At 39.1% G+C, this 20,833-nt stretch overlaps 1 protein-coding gene across 5 annotated transcripts in view; it reads left to right on the top strand.

Moving 5' to 3' along the window:
• HSPBAP1 (HSPB1 associated protein 1) overlaps positions 1-20,833 on the top strand; it is a 38,424-nt gene that overhangs the window by 4,305 nt on the left and 13,286 nt on the right. For 3 of the 5 annotated variants that reach the window (XM_054278244.1, XM_054278242.1, XM_054278240.1), the window contains exons 1-3: positions 7,929-8,180; positions 13,665-13,849; positions 17,616-17,752. In XM_054278244.1, the coding sequence (XP_054134219.1) occupies positions 7,934-8,180; positions 13,665-13,849; positions 17,616-17,752 (569 nt within the window). In that variant the 5' untranslated portion in view covers positions 7,929-7,933. Of the gene's footprint in view, positions 1-7,928; positions 8,181-13,664; positions 13,850-17,615; positions 17,753-20,833 lie in introns of those variants that run through there. The other 2 variants (XM_054278241.1, XM_054278243.1) reach the window with 1 other exon arrangement.

Raw genomic sequence — 20,833 nt, 5'->3', positions numbered from 1 at the left:
GTCTGTCCTTTGTGTCTCTGGTGCATGTGTTTCTCATTTCTTATCAAACTGTGCCATTGTTCTCCCGTTGTCTTACATGGAAGCAGCAAGGGGTAACTTAATTACCTCTCTGCTATAATTAACAATGTAGACATTAGGGAGTTTGTTTGTGTTGGTCTAATCATGTTTAGCTGTCATACCATAGGTATGCTGTGAGCTCTGCAAATGAGTTGTCTGAAGACCTGATTGTCTGGATAGGTTTTTGGGATCAAATACATATTGAGGACAAAAAGCTCACAAAATGTTGTTTGTGTCTCTGAAAATGTGACTCTAACATGTAATTTCACATAGAAAGAAGAGGCTGAATAGATTGTTTCTTTGTCTGTGCTTTTCTCAGCAGGGACATATATGAATAAAGTTTAAATATTCTATGCTTTGTGATCCCAGACACAATGAAATTCTTGGGAGTAGATATAGTAGCATGAGATGTTGGGTTCTGTAAGAGTATTTTTAAAAAGAGCAATGGTAAGGTAGTTTGGATGTCTTGGTATAAAAGGAAAACTTTAACCTTTCACAGTTTTATTATTCCGCCAATGTTCAGGGAGTTATCTTAAAATTCTATGTAAAATTCATACTTTTGAAGACCAGACATAAGAGACATAATTCCTTCTAATACTAGTATTACATCAGACAATGTTGAGTGATATTAATGTTTAAAAAGAATATGAAAATATTGAAACTCTTCTACTGTAAGGAGTTTTCCCTATTTACTCATAGGTTGAAAAATACTGAGTTTTGGTAGATTTTACATATTGCAAGAAACTTCCAAAACTCCAAAGCAGCAGCACTGTCATAGTTTGTTGTATAATTAAAGGTCACCTTCAGTCTCCAGAAATGCAGATGCAGCTGATTACAACAGGAGTTCATGGAGATCTGAGTAGCAACCTGGGCCTGCAGTCCTTGATCTTCTCTGATATTTAGTCTTGGTGTTTACAGATACAGAAACTTTGCAGGCAGTTGTTATTTGAAAAAGAAAAGATAAAGGAAATCTCTGGAGGGAAAATGCTGAAGATATGTTGACATCACTAGCAGCAGTTCACTGTATTACAAAGTTGTGAAAAGGCTGTGCTTTTTCAGCTAAAGAAGAGTTTATGTTTAATAGTTATATTAAAAACCAGAACTAACCATGAACATGTTAAGGTTGAAAATTAAGTTAGAAAACCTTGGTAGTTCACATTTTTGTGGGCCGTTTTAGTCAAGTGTATTGTTGACATTATGTCAAAGTAAAGCAATATTTTTACATGAACCTATATGGTCTGGGTCTATATGAACCCCAGCTTTCAAAATATGCACTGTTAACAGTTTTTCACCCTCAAAATTCATGTTGCAGCATGAAAATCTTTATGAACAGAAATAGGAATTTGAAGCAAAGATTAAAGGCATTTCTGGTTGTTTTAGCCATGCTGAAAGAAACTGAATGATGTAAACAATGGAATAATAGCCATGCTTTTTCCTTAGTATTCCTATAAAAATGGCAATCCCTGAATCTAATCCCCTTATTGTGCATTCCAGAAACTGTTCTTGAGGTTCACATGGTGGGTCTCTTTCAAGTCAATAATTCATATAATTCAAAAACTTCTTATACTCTTTTAAAGTATAATTTCATTCTGACAATTAATTATACCTCTAATTGACTTTGTCATTAATCATAATTTGTATCCTATGCAGTATGATGGTGAACAAGGTCATGTATAGTACCAGCAGAACTCCTATGAGGATCAAATTCAAAAGGCTCTACTGTATTAATTACTATTTATTACAATAGCTTGTAGGAAAAAAAAGCATGTATTTTGAGAATACTATTGACTATTTACTACATAACTTATCGGAAAATAGTGTAAATGAGAAGATTTAGATTCTTTTGTTGCTGCCATTTTGAAGTTCTTGTCAGTCAAGTTTGCAGGACTGAACAACAATAAAGTCACAATTGGTTACAGTTTCTGACAGTGAATTTTATACAGTGTATTCATCTATTTAAGCGTAGTGCTTTCATAGGTACTACTGACAAGGAATAGAAAAAGAAATACAAATAAACTTTGCTTATAATATGAACAAATTCTTTTTTTTCCTTAGAAATACACACATTAACTTCCTGACATGCCAGTTCCCTTACCTTTAATTATAATGCTATATTAGTATTGAATTTTGTATTAAATTTGCTGTTTATTAGCAAATGTCAGAAATGTGTATCAGTGCTGGTGGGCTACTGGGAAGATGTGGTTTGGCTACTGAATTTCCTCAGTAGCAGGTGTGTGTAATTCACACCCCATAAGCTAACAGAAAGGTGGGATTTTGGCAGCCTAGCTTAAGGAAGAATAGTCTATCTTTTTATATCCAGGTGGAAGGTTTTGGTTAAAGACCACAATCTTTTCCTTCAAGCATTTCTTCTACTGGAGGAGACCAGAGGAGCTGAGGTCATTGAGCATTCAGTTCATGAGCTGAAAACCAGCAGGACTGCATTCTGAACCTGCACGGCAGCGCGGAGGAGAGACACCAGGCAGGGGCTGGCCAGGGGTCAGGAAGAGCTTTCGAGGAAGAGCCTTAGGGCATTTAGGGGAACAATTTGCTAAACGTATGCTTGAGCATACGTCATTTAGAGCAGGCAGGGGGAGGTCCCTCCCCTGCTCCCCCCTAAGGAGTCTGGCAGCAATTCCCGTTGCTCTATCGGAAGGACAAGATGAGGTTTGGGCATGGCTCCCACCCCTCTCTTCACATCTGAAGTCACTTCAGCTTCCTGTAAGAAAAACTGTAAGATGCTCATCCCTGCCACAGGAGCACTGGAAACTGAGTCCAAATTCCTCATTTAGCCTCCTTCTCTTCCTTTGGCTGCCCTCCTTTGCAGTAGCAGTCTCGGAGAGGAAGGAAGGCTGTGTTGGCTGCAGGCTGCCACAGTGAGCCGAGGCTGCCAGTCTGACAAGTGCAGGCTGGTGTGTCCAGAGTCTCCATGCAACTGCCCCCTCTCCTTCAGTAACCAAAGCACCTGCACATCTGGGGTAGCTGCCACCTCTCCTTCAGTAACCAAAGCACCTGCACATCTGGGGTAGCTGCCCCCTCTCCTTCAGTAACCAAAGCACCTGCACATCTGGGGTAGCTGCCCCCTCTCCTTCAGTAACCAAAGCACCTGCACTTCTGGGGTAGCTGCCACCTCTCCTTCAGTAACCAAAGCACCTGCACATCTGGGGTAGCTGCCCCCTCTCCTTCAGTAACCAAAGCACCTGCACTTCTGGGGTAGCTGCCACCTCTCCTTCAGTAACCAAAGCACCTGCACATCTGGGGTAGCTGCCTGCTGGCCGTGTGCATTCACAGCATTAACATTCCCACAGCCAAAACTAATAGCAACAGCAATAGCTGGCTGGCAGGTAATACCTAGATGTTGGTGCAGCCTATCCTGAAAACTACACATGTATATTTAGAGGCATTCTGTTTGCCCAGAGGAGGCTGATTATAGTGCCTAGTGTTGTAATCACATGCAGATTATTTAAAGTTGGTTTTTTAATTTACAGAATTAATGTACTGTGAAACCATTAAGTCTGACCTCCAAAGCAAGTCACTTATATTTGGTTTGGGGAGTTTGCTCATCTTCCCCCGTACCTTCTCTTTTCCCACTCTGGGTTGTTAAATAGGTAAGATTTTGGAGGTTAGGTGATTTTTATTGACTCGCCAGCTGCTCTGTATTAATGTATTCAAAATGTAATTTTTTTAATTTTTAAATTTTTTTTAAATAAAAGAAGTAAGGAAATGGGAGCACTACAGATTTGCTAGAAAAACAATTTGATGATGCATGTACCAAATACATTACTAGGATTTCCTTGTACTCCCTATTTTAGAAAATAATTTTAATACCTCTCAATTAAATCTCATATTTAAGCAGCAGGGTGTTTTGGCAGAAGCTAACTGCCATGCACTAATGAACTCTTATAATTTGCTAAATTATTTTAAATGAATGACAGTACATTTAGCTTTTTAATGACTGTACATTTAACTTCTGAACAACTTTGATCAAGTCCACTTTTAGTTAGACTGCCTGCTGTGCTAAACTCTTAATTCCCAAACCCAACTCAGTTATTCAGAAAAATTGTTAATCAGAAACATTAAATTATTTTCTGTTTCAGAAGCACAAAGTCTACTGGAGACTACTTGGCCAATTCATTACTTTTCTTTTACCTGCCTTCAGTGCTAAGTCTGGATGAGGCTTAATGTTTGACAGTACTTTGTGTAAAGACAACTGGAGAGCTTTCTTTTTTTTTAATTGGGAGATCTCTATTTTGCAAGGTTTTGCCTTTCTAAAGAACACCTATGTTTTTTGCCAATTATATAAGCTGCCACAATTACAAAACTTGAGCTAAAACTTGGTTCATTTTTTCAGTTCCTGGTTGGATTCTGTACATGCCTTGGGTAAAGTCAAAACATGAGACAAATTATTCCTGCTTCCTTTTGTACTGTGAAGTCACACCATTTGTTGAGCCTGATAGAAAGAGCTAAGCTGAAGTATTCCTTTTCTCTTGTGGATCAGAGTACAACTGAGAAAATGAAGACTCCCACAGAGCTTTTCTTTTCAAGGGAATATGCATTTCTATTCTCTCCTGCTACCCAGTCTCCCCTAGGAATTTGATATTTAATGCCTAAGACGTGCAATGGATATTTTTCTTCTTTGCTACACATTTTATTTGTTCGCCTTTTACTTGTGCACATCTGTATCCAAACTGTATGTATACTTATATATGCTACACAACCTCAGGTTTTGTCTTGGACTTAATTACCATCAATCTCAAGCTAAAAAATACCAAGAAGCAACAGCCCAGTTTATAAGGTTTTTGTGAAACTATGATAATAACAATTAAGAAAATTATTATTTTAAACTATAACCCTGATAATCTCTCTTCAGATCTTCTATCTTCAGATATCTCTTTTAATTACTTTTCCCCACTCCTACAGCATATGGTTTCATCAGAAATCTCTGTTGGTCTTGAGCGGAGTTCTCCAAATTATGATAATATCTATTTGCTGTATTATATGATATTTACTTTTTATCAAGTGTCTTTTCTCTAGCAGGCACTTAGATATGCATGACAAGTGTTACAGGGAAAGAATTCCGTTTAGCTGACTCTGTTCTCACCAAGAAATATACAAAGGCAAATCAAGACACAAATTCTTCACACAGATCTAGCAAGAATCTGCATTTGTCTTTGCAAAGATCCCTAATGTATATTTGTTTAAGTCTTTAAATTTTCTAAAATGTTTCAAATGCCACTGTGCATTATATGTACTGTATGTGATTATCTATATCAGGAGAAGATATATACTTATTTAACAAAGATTTTAATACTGTTTGAAGATAGGAATTATTAGCATCTTAGTAAGACAGACTCTTTCTTTCTTGATTTTATAGGGAAATACAGTTACAACAGAACATGGTGACATGACAATCATACAGTAGAGGAGAGGCTATTTACCCTAATTGTGGTTTTTTGTTTTTCAGTGGCCTGCTCTCGCAGTAGCTTCAGCTCTGAGCTTCCCACTGTGTGTCTATGCCCTGTGGTTAAAACCACACCTTGCAAAAGCATGATGTGCATGTGGAAATCACATTAGAAACCCACACAGAATCAACAGTTGGGCTTCAAAAAGCCTTCCTGTCTCTTGCAGTAAAATTTCTGCTTTTGTAGCACATCCCAACTGTTCACTGAAGTTACAGGATAAACCTGAAACTTTTGCAATAAAAGTCAGCTTTACAAAATCTTCCAAAAAGGTGTCACCAGTTTCTTGCATTTATTTGCATTTACATCCTCTAAAATATTTAATGTAGTGCCCTTAAAGCAAAAAAAAAAAGCCCTGAGTAGTCAAAAAGACAGCCATGCAGTGATAAACATGGCCTAAGCAGAAGTGATTTCATTTTTATGAGCTGGAAAATCTGAAAGGTAGGTAAGGCCTGCCAGCTCCCACATGGTGAAAGCACCTCTGTGCAATATTATAATTGCCCTGGTGAAAGACAGAAGTTTTATAAACCCCTTGGGAGTGTTCAGATCTGGACCAAGTCTTGTGTTAGCTCCTGACCAGAACGGCTGTGAATAAACATGCTGAGCTTTCCCCTCTTGCCGTGCCTCCAGGCAGCTCCTGGTGGCTCAGAGCACGTGCCCTGTGTCTGCAGATGGCCTTTCTGCCTGCTCTGGAGCTGCTCCCCCAGGTGTGCCAACCTCTCCTTGGGAAGCCCAGAGCCTCCTCAGGGGTGGGGAAGAGCATATGGTGAGCCATACGGTCCCTGTGAGGCTCCTTCTGTCCTGCTTGTGTCAGCTGCTGGGTGTGAGACTGAAGGCCAAGTGTCAGAGACATCCCTGTGTCACAGCAACACCATCCTGTCAAGTGTTGCTCTGCCTAGGAGAGCAAATGTGGAAAACAAACCAAAATCCAAGCTCCCTCCTGTCGTCTGCCTTAGGAAAGAGAAGCCATTTAAAATTTTTATATTCCATGAAGATGAAATACCAGAGGTCTTTAGTTTTAAAGCTTCACAATGGAGTTTTCATGAGGGAAAAGTGAGGGATTTGGTTTCCCTGAAGTCTGTGGAATAAGAGACCCGTTGACTCTAGGAAAGCCCAGCCTCAATACCTCCTACTGAGTTTGTGTCAAGGTAGCAGCATAATTTAGAAAACCAAAAAGCACAGCTATGCGGGAGTATAAACCCTGTCAAAAGAGGAGGGACTCAGAAAAGTTACCAACAAGATACAGCACACAGCATGCACAGGACACCTCTTACTCCTGTCATTCCCACTTCAGCATTCATAGATTTATTTTGGATTTTTGTTGCATTTAAATTAATCCTGAAGAACTTTTCTCAGTGACATTGTTCCCAGTGGGTCACCTTGTGTTTCCCCCAGCTGGCCACACAGGGTTGCCCCATGTGCCACTGGGTGGTTCTCTGCCATCTCCCATACATGGGGAGGAATGACAGGCAAAATTAGTACCCAGAGGGGAAGGAAATTTTCTTGGCCTGTATTTATTTAACTCACTCTGTATGCCAGACCATCATTTGACCCCTATATACAAAGATTGAATTGAATTGATTTGTTTGTTTTAAATAAACTGCTGGAAGTCACAAGGAGCCATGTGTATCAATTTAGTATGTTAAATCTTAGCCATTATACAGATAAAAATTCTGGATGAGTTAACTTCAATAGAGGTTAAAATAATGAATGGATTTTTTTATGATCTGAAGCTGTAGTCCACCTCTTCTGCTCTACAGAGATGTCATTCCTTTTAAAAAACTCCAGATTTTCCCTCTGAATATGTCCCTAAAGAAAAGTTGTTCTGGAAGTGCTGAGTTAATTCAAGATTGCCAGCATTTCAGCTTGACAGTTTCAGTGGGACATATAAATCTCTAAACAGCAAAGGAATAAATGGAAATCTTGGGTTAGTTTAGTTCTTGGATTGGCATAATTTCCTTTTTCTAAAATTCTGTTGATGAAATTTTAAAACACTTCAAAAATACCTGCTGATTGGTTGTGCTACTGTTCCTCAGTTTAAAGAGAACACATGGAGAGCCCGTTTGCTACCTCTGACAATACACTACAATTTTGGAAAGAATCCCATGCAGAAAAACTGCTACTCATTAAATTTATGTTCTCTAAACTCTGAACATTATTTGCAAGTTTGTTTTATTGTTAGCCTATTTCTAAGCAGTTTGGCTACAGTGCTATATTGCCTAAGATACAACTGAAAATTCTAAGCATGTGCCTATTTTTATTTTTTGCTTTATATTTTATGTGCTAATACAAAGCTTTAAACTTTAATTTAGTTCTTCCAGTGTTTGCAGTACAACTTTGAATTTTAAAAAATCTACAAATGTAATAAAAGTCATAAACAAAGGAGGTCTTAGTTCTTATTTTTTTCTGTCCCATGGAAGATGATAGGTAAAACTTCATGTATGATAAATCATCTCCATCGGTTTTTTTTTCTTCACATAGATGAAGATGTCAAACCATTTACACCTGAGAAAACCAAGGAAATTGTGATGTCTCTACAGCAACCTGCAGTCTTCTGTAACATGGTTGGCAACTGGCCAGCCCTGCACTGGAATGTGGAATACCTTTCTGCTGTGTTGGAGGGAAAGACAATCCAGTTTAGGCTGGGCCTGAAGACAGTGGATTTAGGTGAGAATGAGGTGGACAGGCATTAATGTCACAAGTCTCTTTTCCAGGTCCTGCAATTATCTGCCTTTTCATTATAACTGTTCTTTCTCTAATGTATTGCTTTTCATTGCAGCCTCTGTTTTTAGGAACGGATCTGGCCAGCAGTAGAACTCTCCCTTCTCTTTCTCATGTGTTTGTTCTCAGTAGGAGGTGTGGTGGGTTACACCAGCATTTAAGAACCAAGTCTCTCAGTGTTCCTTCCTTGCTTTGTAGTGTGTGTGTTTGGTCCTGGTCTTACACATGATTAGATTGTTCACATGAGCTGAGCTTCCATATTCATAAGCCTGACTGTGTTAAGGAATTAGCTAAATAATTACCCAGACTTGGGGTATTTATCTGTATGGTGGTAATTCTCACCTTCCTCCATAGGTTTTTAAGATTTAGGTGATTTTCAGTACTTTAAGGTCCTGTGATGGAAGACATGATGGAAGTATAAAGCATTAAGAAAATCATTTGACACCAGTGCAGTAATTTCACTGCTAACCCTCCAGGTTCACTCATACATCTTGGAACATGCCATGGGAGAAAGACAATTTTCCAACTGGATTTTAAATACTACAACTTCATCTCTGTCTGTAGGCACACAGTAGGGTGTCCTTGGACAGACTGAGTTTCATACCATGGGGGGAAGACAGAAGAAACATGTTCCATCTGCTGTCTACTTGAAAGGTTCTGCACTGCTTTATCCCTGCCCTTCACAGCCTTTGCCCTCCCAATGACATACCAAAACACATTTTACCATGCACTTTCTCTCTTCTGTCTATAAAGTATCTTGACTACCTTTAGGATCTTTTTTAACCCTTAGGCCAGAAAAATCCACTTTAAAAATATTTATATGTCATGGTCTTTTAGATCCTATCCAACTATTCTTTCTGTAGTCTTCTAACCTTTTTCAGTTAGACTTCCTCTTTCTTGGAATGCAGAGTCTGCACAAAGACTCCAGATGAGGGTTTGCCAGTTCCAGGGAAAGTGGTAGGATTACATCATACTATCTTACTTAACACTGTGAAATTTGCTTTCTTCACAGCATCATGACCATGTTATTTCATGTTCCATTTTTGCAAGAGAAGTGATGAAACAGAAGTGTTAGAGGGAAAATGCTTGGCGTGTTAGGATTTCAAAGTATTTTACCAGCATGGATTAATGATTTCTGTGCCATTCCTGGGGAGAACAGATATTATTTACCCACTTTCTACAAATGGGAAAACTGAGGTGTAGAATTAAAATCTTGGTACACATCTTCATAGCAATATCTCTGTAGTTCAGTGAAGTACCACCTAATTCTTGCACTAAGTGTGAAATGCATCCCATTGCCAATAAAGAAGGTGTAGCATATATATTTATATATATATTATATATATAAATGATATTTTCCTTGTTGCCTATATACCTTGTTACCTTATACCTTGTTAACATATCTGAGTTGTAACACACAAGGCCTACCAGGTAATAGAGTAGTTTTGATCCTACTCTCCATTAATTAGTAGGCACTTTTTGAGAGCCAGATGGATGTTCCAACTGGCAGAGTTTCTGATGGGACTGATGGAGTGTTATGTAGCTAAGTCACGGATTGATGCTACCAACTGAGTAGATAAGAGTCATCACTTAACAATAACTTGTAGTCACTAAAGATACAGAGTGGATTTAAATTGGAATTTATATCTTGAAGCATCTAACTGCATTTTGCTTTTTCCTAAAGGCATTTATCCCTGTGCAGAAATCATTTTGCCTCCAGGAGCCTCCATTATGTGGTAATGTTGGTTGGAATTGTCTTTGAGGAGACTGGTACAGCCTTCAGGGGTTATATTGTAACTGAATGAGACCTGTGATGCCATAAAAAATTTTCAATATACGAATATATTAGTGAAGCCATTATCCAAGGCATCTCAGAGTCTGAAATAATGTAATACATTCCATGTGCCACTGTCATTTGGAAGGTGGTTGATCTCACTATTGCATGCTTAAAACTACTTTTAATGAGAGGCTCTCTTTCTTATTGTTCCTGCTAACTTTCCTAGGTGAAATGGAGCCAGTCATCTGCTCAGAGAGAGAACAGAATTTGTATTTTAGAATACAACTAAAATTGCATTGATCTCTCTCTCTCTCAATATTCCTTCCATATCCACAAGAGGTTTACTGCCATAAGACTAGGCGGGACCTCTCCTACTATGGAATTGGAAATGCAAAAGAAAAAATCCACTTTCCTGCTTAAAGGCACATCTGCTGACACTCTGAAATGGCAGCTTCAGAATTTCTGAGGTTATTTAAGTGAGGCAATTCCTCATCTTTCTTTAGTGCCACATCTGCATCTGGATGGGTTTCCCAAGCTGAAGATTCCTTAATGTACAAAAGTGAGAATTGCAAATGGGGCAACTTGGTGGGAGTTGCAAGGATTTTATATTGCTTTTCTTACTGGTTTGCAACCTCTGAAGCATACCAATGTGGATGGCACATTTGAAACATGGAAAAATGTGATAGCTAGCAGTATTATTTGTATATATTATTTGTACCTAAGTGTGTTTTTGTAGTATTCTGTCTGATTACACAAGTTAAACAGTTTGTGTCCATAAGAAAGGGAAAAAACTACAATCAGAGGACTAAGCATTGACAAAAGATACCTTCAAAGAGAGTACCAGAGTTCATTACAAGAACAGTGAAGATGCTATTAATCAGGAAATCCCTACCCATCTGGTTCCAGCCACACTAAAATATTTATTTTTCTGATGTGGGATAAGGGATAGGCCAAAGCTTCAGAAGCTTTGCTTCTGACAGAGAAAATGTGGCATTACTGCCATTGTGTCTGATGGCTACCTGGAGCACACCAGCACAAAGTAAGAAGAGAACTTACACAGAACTGACTTCTGTATGCAGCCATTTCTTGTTTTGACCGGTTTTGGTGGTTGCATAGTAAAATGAATCAACAATGAGTTTACTGTGAAGAAGCCAGAGAGAACAAGAAGCTGCCATGCTAATCAGTTTCTGAGTCACAGGATCTCTGGAGGATGTTTCTCTCACTGATGCTGGATAGAGCTGATGCTGTCAGATGTGCAGTTGGATGGGAAAGGGCTGCAACTTGACCATCTTGCCAAGAGGTTTTATCACTAAGGATGGCAAAAGAATTGAGATCTCTGAGGTTTGTTATAGCAGGAGATTGCAAAGGTGGCTGCAGAGTCAGTAGCTGAATAGGAGGCTGAAATACAGTACAAATAGTGTACACTGATTAAATGTTGCATAAAGCTGAGATATGAAGTGGTTATTGGACTTGGATGTGCATGGCCAGGTTCTTTTGTTTGTGAGTATGCCTGTGCTTTGTTTTAGTATGAAGTGGCTATTCCTTGCTTGGATTATTTAATTCCCCAGCAGCTGTGAATAGGGGTTTGATTTTCTTTAAAGAAAGGAAAAGATATTTCACTTGCATTCTGAATGGAGCTTTAGGTGTTTTCTAAGGCTATTACACCATTTTGTCTACATTTTCCTTAGTACACATTGCAAACACTCTGAGAAGAACAGATGTTGGCAACTGTCAGAACCAAACCTTAACTAAGGAGGAGAGCTGCTTCTCTAAAACCCACTTTTTCCTTCTCTCCTTCCCTCCAATTTCCATTTGTGGTATTACAGGAAAGAGGAGGACTGTTATGCCTTCAGGTAGCATGTCATCAGACAAAACTGGCAACCTACTTTAGACTTGCATGGCTTAATCTGCAATTTGTCAATTACTAAACACCCTCAGCTTTAAATCATTAAGTATTAGCAAACTGGTTAATAATGTTGTTGCTTTCTGTTGCTCATTGCTAACATTTTCACCCTTGTTGCAGCCTACAACCTACAAACCCATCTAAGCAAACTGTCTAGATTGCCCAAATGTGTTTTTTATTACTATTTATTTTTCCATAACCACCCACACCTTGGTACTGAATAAGGTATAAATCAAACCAAGAACCCTGCCCTGAGGAGATTGTATTCTACAAGATAGTCTTGCCTTTCATAGTTGGATTTTTTTTAAATGAAACTGAGAGTGAAATATGCTGTGAGGTAGAAAGAGCATATTTCTTGCCTTTAAAACATTTGCTTCTGAGTTATCTTGGAAAATATGCAGTGTCCTAAGAGTGTCATGAAATGAAAAAGTGTCCTCTTTTTTTCTCATGAAAGTAATACAGATATTGAGGCACCCTCAGTAGTGCCTCTTTTCTCTAATCTTTCTGTCACACACCTTATAGTAAAATGATAAACATTGCATTAAAACCTGGGTATAAGGAGAGGGACTCCAACACAGATATGGGATCCAAAACAGAGGGTTTTGGTTGTGATTTTGTGACTTGCAAGTGATTTTTATGTCTTGTATGCAGTCCTTAGGTAGGGAGCCCATCCACTGACACTTTTAGGTAATGATTTTATAGTAGTGGGAAGGAAACCACTACCTATGCTACTACAATGGAAAATAATAGTGATAAAGGTTTGTAAAAGCTGTATGAGACTCTGTGAGAACTGCTGCAGTAACGAAATGAAAGTGGTTAAGAACCAAGAGCTGCTGCTGCACGGCAGTGAAAGGATCCCATTTCTGTGCAGCTCTCTGCAAGTTACACAAGATTAAATTGCAGCTCTGTCATTGTCATTCATGCAGGCTGCAGTAATTTTTCCTCAGTAGTAGTTATAGTAAAGTAATATTTTTTTTAACACTGGATAAGTCTCTTTGAGGATGGCACAATGAGTGGTGGCAGGAAATGAAGATCTCTGATGAACTGCAATTAAAATATTCTGTGATGTGGGTACCTTACAGGCCTTCCAAGTGACCTGACCTTGAGCTGAAAGGCTGTATCAGTCAGCCTGACCAAAGCATGCTGGGAGCAAAGCCCTGCTGGTAAACACTTTCTGTGCCTGCCAAGGAACACTGCAAAATGCTTTTGTCAGCCCCAAATGAAAAATAAGGGCACACAGCATTTTAGATGGATCATTGGCAGCATGTGTGTGGCTCCATACCTCACTTTCTATGCGTGACCACACTGGCTTGGTCATTGCTTCAGGAAAAGGGTAAGATGAGCATGTCCATCTGCATAAATCTATGGAGACCAAATGAAGGATACAGAAATACTTGATGTGCACATTTGCACCTCACACTTAGGAAGGGAGATGAAGCAAAGCTCTTTAGTGAACTTGGGTGTGTTATTGAGTTACTGTGCTGAAGAACAACACTGACTATTGGTCTGCTTTTGTCTCACAGCAAGTTCAAGGTAACAGCCATTCAATTAAACCTTAATGAAAAAGCAATAGTCTCAGACTTTACTTATGAGTTAGGTCATGAGAACCATATTATTGACCAGAGTCAGGCTACCTAGTCAGATTTGTATCTGATGTTCCATTTAACCACAGCTGAGAGAACCTGTATTATTTTTACTGGTTCTGTGCTCAATGCTCATGTAATATCCGATTTTTCTTTTGTTGCTTTAGTTCCCCAGTTTGAAACCAGTTGTAGCTATGTGGAAGCTACACTTGAGGAGTTTTTGGCTTGGAGTTGTGGGCAGCCTTCTTGTCTCTCTGGACCATTCAGTTGTTACGATTACTCCAAATACTGGGCTTATGCTGACTACAAGTACATTGCCAGGATATTTGAAGACAAGCCAGAAATTTTCCAGGTAAAACATTATCTCTTTCTAGTTGAACCACTGCAAATTATCTACTGTAGCTTCTGAAACCTTTACTGCTATCCCTCTCTGCTCCTTTGGCCACTTATTTTAAAATTCTGAAATAAAAGGTATTAGCTCTCAGGCAAACTGAAATCTGCCAAGTGGCAGCCATCAAAGTTCTGAGTCTCCTTATAAATTTAGAAACACCACCCCAAGTGACAAAAAATAATTACCAGCCTGGCATCACTCTCTTCCCATTTAGGCCAGATCCACCTTACACCCAAATGGTGCCCAAATGAACAGCTCCACTCAGGAGGGAGGATTGATGGCATGTATTTCATTGTAGTAACAAGGCTGTAACATGGCTTGGCTCCATGTTTTGCCTTGTGGCTCATTTTCTTAAGTAGCTTAGCTCCTTTCCTTAACATAATTAGATTAACTGTTTGTGAGGAGGAGAGATTCTGTGGAGGCAGTAAAATACAGGAAGTAACCTGTCCATGGAAGTATGCAATTACCATACACAGTAGGACACAGCTACCCAAGGTATTTCCTTTTATTTTCTCTGTGCCTGTCTCCTATTTCAATGTCTTGCTTCATCTACATTCCTGCTACTTCTCCTAGCAAATTGTAAGAGGGCAAAATTAAGGACAGCTATACAAAAGGTATACTTCTTCAAAAGATATAAAGAAAGAGTAAGTAAAGCCTTATTCATTTCTATACTTTGAAAGGGGAAAATGGAATCATAATTCCCTGTAAAATCACTGTATCACTGGGGTGACAATGAATATGAACTGATAAGCCCCCTCAAATTAATTATTTCCTCAGAAAGCATTTCCCATGTTCCTCATATGTTCCTTTTATTCTTTTGTGCCAGTAAAATTGATGTTTTTCAGTGATCAGTCTTTTTTCAGACTTTTCCGACTTTCCATTGGGCCGGAAGGCAAGGATTGGGCACAGAGATCTTCCTACCTTTCTTTCCCCCCTTCCCTTCCTGAGCACACTGAAACATAACCAGCATCACAAAACACTGGGCTGGTTTGTGTTGTCTGAACTAAACTGGGAGCTCCAGGGATGTTTCAGGCTTCCCCAGATCTTTGCATAACTTTGTCTATAGTTCTTCCTTGGTCTTCTCTTTTTCTGCCTCCACAGACAGCATTTCCATGTGTCTTCCAGCACAGGCCAATAGCAGCTCAGAAGTCCTGAATATCCTTCTGCTTCCTTCACACTTGAAGGAAACAACAATTTTTCCACTTTTTTCTTTCCCTTGCCCCCATTCAAGAACAAAGTTGAGGCTCCAGGAGTTGCATTTCTGTGCAGGTGCCGTGCCACAACCTGATCACCTGACCTAACACACAACAGATTGTACTGCAGTTTTAGAACAGACACACGTAATGGTTATGCCATGGATTTTTTTGAGAAGCAGAATCTGGGAAGGAAAGACTTGGTGGTGTTATGCAAGCAAATATGGTGTGTGTCATCTGCCATTTTCACAGGCATGGGAGAGAAATGCCTCCATCAGTTCCACACTCACATGGCTTTTGAAACACTGCTACACAATTTATACCAGCCAAAGGAGTTCTTTGTGGAAATTCTTATGTGAATTTGATGGTAACTCCTTTTTTTCCTTCTAGATTTTATTTAGATTTACGTGAGGTTATTTGAAGGGGAAAAGAAGGCCAACTGCACTGTTATTTATAGTGATTAATAGGGCCATTTAGAAGTTGTTTGAAATTTAGATTGCACTGTTTATCATTTACAGTTGTGTGGGCTAAGGTAATGATTCCATTATTCTAATCTATGAGCAATATCTAGCATCTTACATTTTTTGTTCAGTTGATATTTCATTACAGAATTTGAGATATAAATCAGGAGCAAGATACATGCATGAAGTTTAAATAGAAATGAGACCTTTTAAAGTGACATACGGGTACAGATTAACTTCATTATAAGCAGCAAATGAAATAAATATATATCACAAGTAATGTGCCATCTGTTATGGTTGGAACACCTTTTAGTGCATTTCTCCTTACTCTGGCTTTTTATTGTAGAAAAGGAACCCAGTGTGACAAGATTTCAGTAATACTACCAGTTCCTTTTCAGTTCATTGGTTAAAAACTATTTTACCCATAATCGCTTCAACTATTTACTACAGCAGGAGCATTTTCAAAAAGTTCTTTTAAATCTGATATTGATTATGTGTGCTTTCTTTTCACTTAAATTGTAACAAAATATAAAAACTATTTAGGTGTGAGATTAAAGTGTAGAAATGGTGCTACGCTTAACTTTTTCACTGAAATAGTTGTATTGAATTTCAAATTTTATGCCTGCTGAAATCTATAGGAGCAACTTTTTCTTTTTGATCTTTTGCTGTCTTTGACAAATGTTTATATTACACTTCTGCATTTCTTTCAAATGATATCTTTAAAATCAATAACTCTGAAATTCAGAATCTTTAGCAACACCTAATTTTTGGGAAGGCTATCGCTCACTTTGAGGGTCTCCTGATGCAGAGTCGTGGTGAAGTCATCCTTATAATGTCTAGCTGTCGTTTTCCTCATCCATAGATCTTAAAAAAGGATAGTCATCCACCTGTCTGCAAGCAGCAAGCTTACATACTTAAATTAGGACTCCTAGACTCCTATTTTCTCTTTATAGACAGCAGAAAGAGAGAGGCTTTTCCAAGGCTTGATTGAGAGTGCTTTGACTAGAGCAGGAGCCAAGATTAAATTAGGTTCCTAAAGTTAGGTGATGTGAATGACCCCAAAGTGCTTTACTGAAATGGAACAAATACCATTATCTTCCTTTTCAAGATGGGAAAAATAAAACTCAGAGATGAAGCGATTTGCCCAAGACCATCAGGAAGCCAGAAATTTAATCTCTGTTTCCTAAGGCTCAGTCTGGGGCTCCAGCCAAAAGGTGCCAGTATCTCTGGCCAGTATTCCTCAAGTGCTTTCCAATAAACAAATGATCAGGCCCTGCAGGTGGCAGGGAGAGCTGTAGATACATGGGAAAGCTTTAGCCAAGCTATCCAGAACCATTCTGCAAACCCCCTGCATTGTCTGAAAAATGCCTCACTGTGCCTCTTTCCAACTGTCAGCCCCAAGGGATTGCTTGTGGGAGGATCAACAGACTGGAAAGATCCAGCACTGTGTTCATAATATGTGTGCACCTGTTCTGCCCTTCCTTACCCTGTCATCAAGTTGTTTTAAGTTCACTGCCTCTGCAGTTGCAATTGTGTCCATTAAATAATAAGAAACTTAACCTGGCATAACACTGGGTCACAGATGGGGTAAAGTCTGTGTTCCCAGACTACATGGAGAAAGCTGAAATAGGAGCAAGGAGGGAGCAAAAATTCCACATCAATTGTTTGAAAAGGGAATAGGGATTTTTCTTTCCTTCTTTCCTTTCATTATCTTTTTAAATGCCATATATAAGAATTTTTCTAAAAGCAATCCTGAGCTTGGGTGGATGGTTAAGGGTGGAGAAAGATAAGAAAGAGTGTTTGAAAAGAAAAAGAAGCCCCATGTGGCCATGAGAATTTGGGCAGCCCTTCTGTAGAGCAAAGGAATAACTTGAATGATATGAAAGGTGGGGATGAGAATTTTGGAGGAAGGGGAACAGACTGTGCATGCTCCAGAACCCAACCAGGGAAAAACAGCTGCAGTGGCTAAAGAGTGACGAGCAGTGGAAGGAGAAGACAGGAGACTCTCAGAACTAAGGATAGGATGTCAATCACTTCAACAGCTAACATAAATAAACCTTTTTGTTGCTCTAGGATGTAAGGTGGTCTGACTTTGGTTTTCCTGGAAGAAGTGGAAAAGAGAGCACACTGTGGATTGGTTCTGAAGGAGCAAACACCCCCTGCCACTTGGACTCCTACGGCTGCAACTTAGTGTTGCAAGTACAAGGAAGGTAACAAGTGCACATACCTACAGTAAATACAGGGGAGAGCTATACTGTGCACAAAGTTAGTTTTGGACTCTTTTTAGTATTAATTCTTGGTCCTGATTATTTCAGTTTCCAGTTTTCTGAGCTCTCAATGATTGAAGAGCATAATAACTGTTCTACAGGAAATGGCAGAACTTCAGGGCATTCTGGAGTTGACACAATTTTATTTTCTAGTCTGTGTGTAATATAGTCCAATTATAAACACTTTCATTTTCCTAGTAGTTATGAATTCAGGAATTTGGAATTAGGAGATAAAAGAGTTAAAAATAAAAAACCCCAAACAAAATAGAAATAAACTACTTTAGACTTTTACAATATTGTCTGTGCAAGAGCCTCTAATAGCCTGCTAGAGTTAATTTAAAAGGGGACCTTCAGGATGGGAGCAGCCAGCTGTGAGCAAAGTTGAAAGGGACATTTGAGGCTCCAAACTCATTTGGGAGCATGTAGCTGTTGCTGTATCTTTCTGCCTGTTTGCATGCTGTCTTTGGTTTTTTTCGCATTCTTTTATTTTCTCTTTTCCTTACATATTGGCTTCAGGGTTGGTGGGTTTTTTTTTGTTTTTGGGTTGTTATCTATTATTGCTAGAGTAGTGCTAGAGTAACAGAACAAGTTGCACACAATGTTTGATAGTACAGAAAGGAGAAATTTGCTAGGAGTTTTTCAATGGGATTAATTACTCTGCCATTTTATAGAATAGTAAGACTGTGGTGGTGGTGGTGGTGGTGGTGTGATTAAGGTGCAGGATTGGAAGTCAAGTGTGTTGCCTTTTAGCTAGGCAGCATCACATGCTGCCTGGCTTTAAGGACTGGGGTAAATGAATTTGTCATCATCTTATCCCTAAGAAGGGTAACTCTGTGTAGGATTTTCATTTATGTTTGTAAACAGCCTTGAGGTCCTTGGGTGGATGTGCAGCAGAGACATTCTAGAAGCCTCCCTCAGCACTGCTGTGCTGCAGCCAATCCTGTAGACTTCAGATCACTTGTGCATTGAAGTCCAGACACTTTAGTGTATTCAGGAGCCAGAAATTTCAATGAAAACCATGAGACTTAAATGCCATAATCTTCTAAGGATCCACTTAAATACTGGGTGTACTAAATAAGTACAGTGATGTAGCAGACACAATACCTGCCAAGCCTCTTTGATCTGTACCTTCAGATGTTGAACTCGAGCCAGAGTTCCAGCATCATGCAGCAATTCTGCCCACCTTCCCAAGGCACTTCCTCCCCTTCAAGTAGACCAAAATCCTTTTTCCTCTTAGGGAAAGAAATCCAAAGTCCTTACACAGCCTGAAAAGACAAAGTTTTCTCTTCAGAACAAAGCCTGTAAATAGATTGCAAACTTCCACAAGCTTGTGAATCCTGTGCTTCTTCAGAGCAGAAAGATTCCCTTTTGAGACTCACAAACAAGACAGGCTTTGTACCAGAATATAAGCTTATGCTAAACTTAAATAGATTTGCCTTTGCAGGAAAGCCAGGGACAGCTCCTTAGCCCTTTGTTGCTATCTTGAATTTCCTCCTTGCATCCCTTAGGCTTCTTAATTTTTTGCTTTATGATATTGCTTTGCCGTGAGCCTGCAGGATTAACCCTGAGCCTCCTAACCTCGTCATTCTCTGCCCCTCAGAGGATCTAGCTTGGAGGGCAAAATAAAGTTGCAATAAGGCTTGAGTTTCAGGAGAAGTGGTTTTATGCTTGCATCCAGCAGCTGCTTTGGTAATTACCAAGAAATATCAGCAGCCTATGGCACTTGCATCTGTGCTGGTCTCTGTAGTTCTGACTATCTCTTCTGTTCCTGTCCCTTTTGGTTTCGTGCCATTTGGTTGCTTTGCGCCCATTTTCAGATCTGTGACATAGAACTGACAACCAGAAGCAGTAGACAAAATTCAAGAAGTGAATGCCAAGGGAAAGGAAACAAAGAAAAGCCCTTTCTAGAGTCCAAAACAAAAGAGAAGAGCTACACAAGGGCTCCAGCTGTGCTGTAAAGTGCTGCCTTTCCTTTTCCATTGCTTAGTGTGTGGGTCATGTTGCACTATTTATTTGTCTAGCACCTCTTAAATTCTCTTTGTGTATTCCTTCTGGTTATTTCTATCACCTAAAGTACTGCCATTTAAAACTTCTATTTTTAAATACCATATGTACCTGCTAAGATATTTAATTTATAATGCCCATAAAACGGGCACCACCAGTTCTGGCATATTCTTTTTTTTCTCTTTGATCTGGTCTATGTAAGTGAAATAGAGACATTAGCTCCTGAGGACAAAGTGTGGTCCCAGCTCTGCTTGGCCTTTGCACTGTGGTGCCTTCATGTGCTTCTTTGGGCATGTAGGAGCAACGTGGCACATGAGTGCCCTCATGAGCAGAACAACCCCGTCCTGCTCCACCTGGCATTTAGTCACACCAGTAAGTTCTTAAATGCACAACCAGCCACATTTTCATCATGTGGTACTGATAACACCAAAAAATATAGGTGTTTAAGGATACTTATGTCTATGGATGTATCCGGTTTTTATTCTTTCCATCTTTGACATAGAAACATCAAGGTGATTTTTAAGAATGAGGGGTTCATGACTAACAGCCATATAAGGAAACAGAAGATAATGTCTACACCCTTTTACTGTTGCCATCTTAAACACACAATGCCCTCCTTTCAAAACAAATACAGATTTTGAAAGCTTTTCATTCAGTGAACAAAAATACATTGTCTGTAACAAAACTATTTCTTCTAGTTTATAGAGCAATTTTTAATGCTCTGAGCATCTGTAAATGCTGCATGTGAAAAAGAGGAAGAAGAAACCAGACGGGAGAGGTTTTTTAAATTTTATCTGCCTTTAAAAATGATTGGTGAGAAGCTGTAAATCTTCTCAGTTAAAAAATTAAAAAGTGGAATATTTTAAAAACACTTTCAGGAGACAGCCTGTAAGCACTGGCTGTGTTCTCACTGCGTAGGAGATTCACACAGCGAGGCAGATTTATGTTTTATTGAAAACCTTGCTACTGCCTTTAGTTCTTTGCTGCAAGTGACATGCATTGAATACATTTTTGTCTTCT

This window comes from Melozone crissalis, unplaced genomic scaffold, assembly GCF_028551555.1.
Source record: "Melozone crissalis strain CALT ecotype California unplaced genomic scaffold, PUWL_Pcris_2 ptg000023l_1, whole genome shotgun sequence".
Classification (NCBI taxonomy): domain Eukaryota; kingdom Metazoa; phylum Chordata; class Aves; order Passeriformes; family Passerellidae; genus Melozone; species Melozone crissalis.
This window is presented reverse-complemented; position numbering and strand designations above follow the sequence as displayed.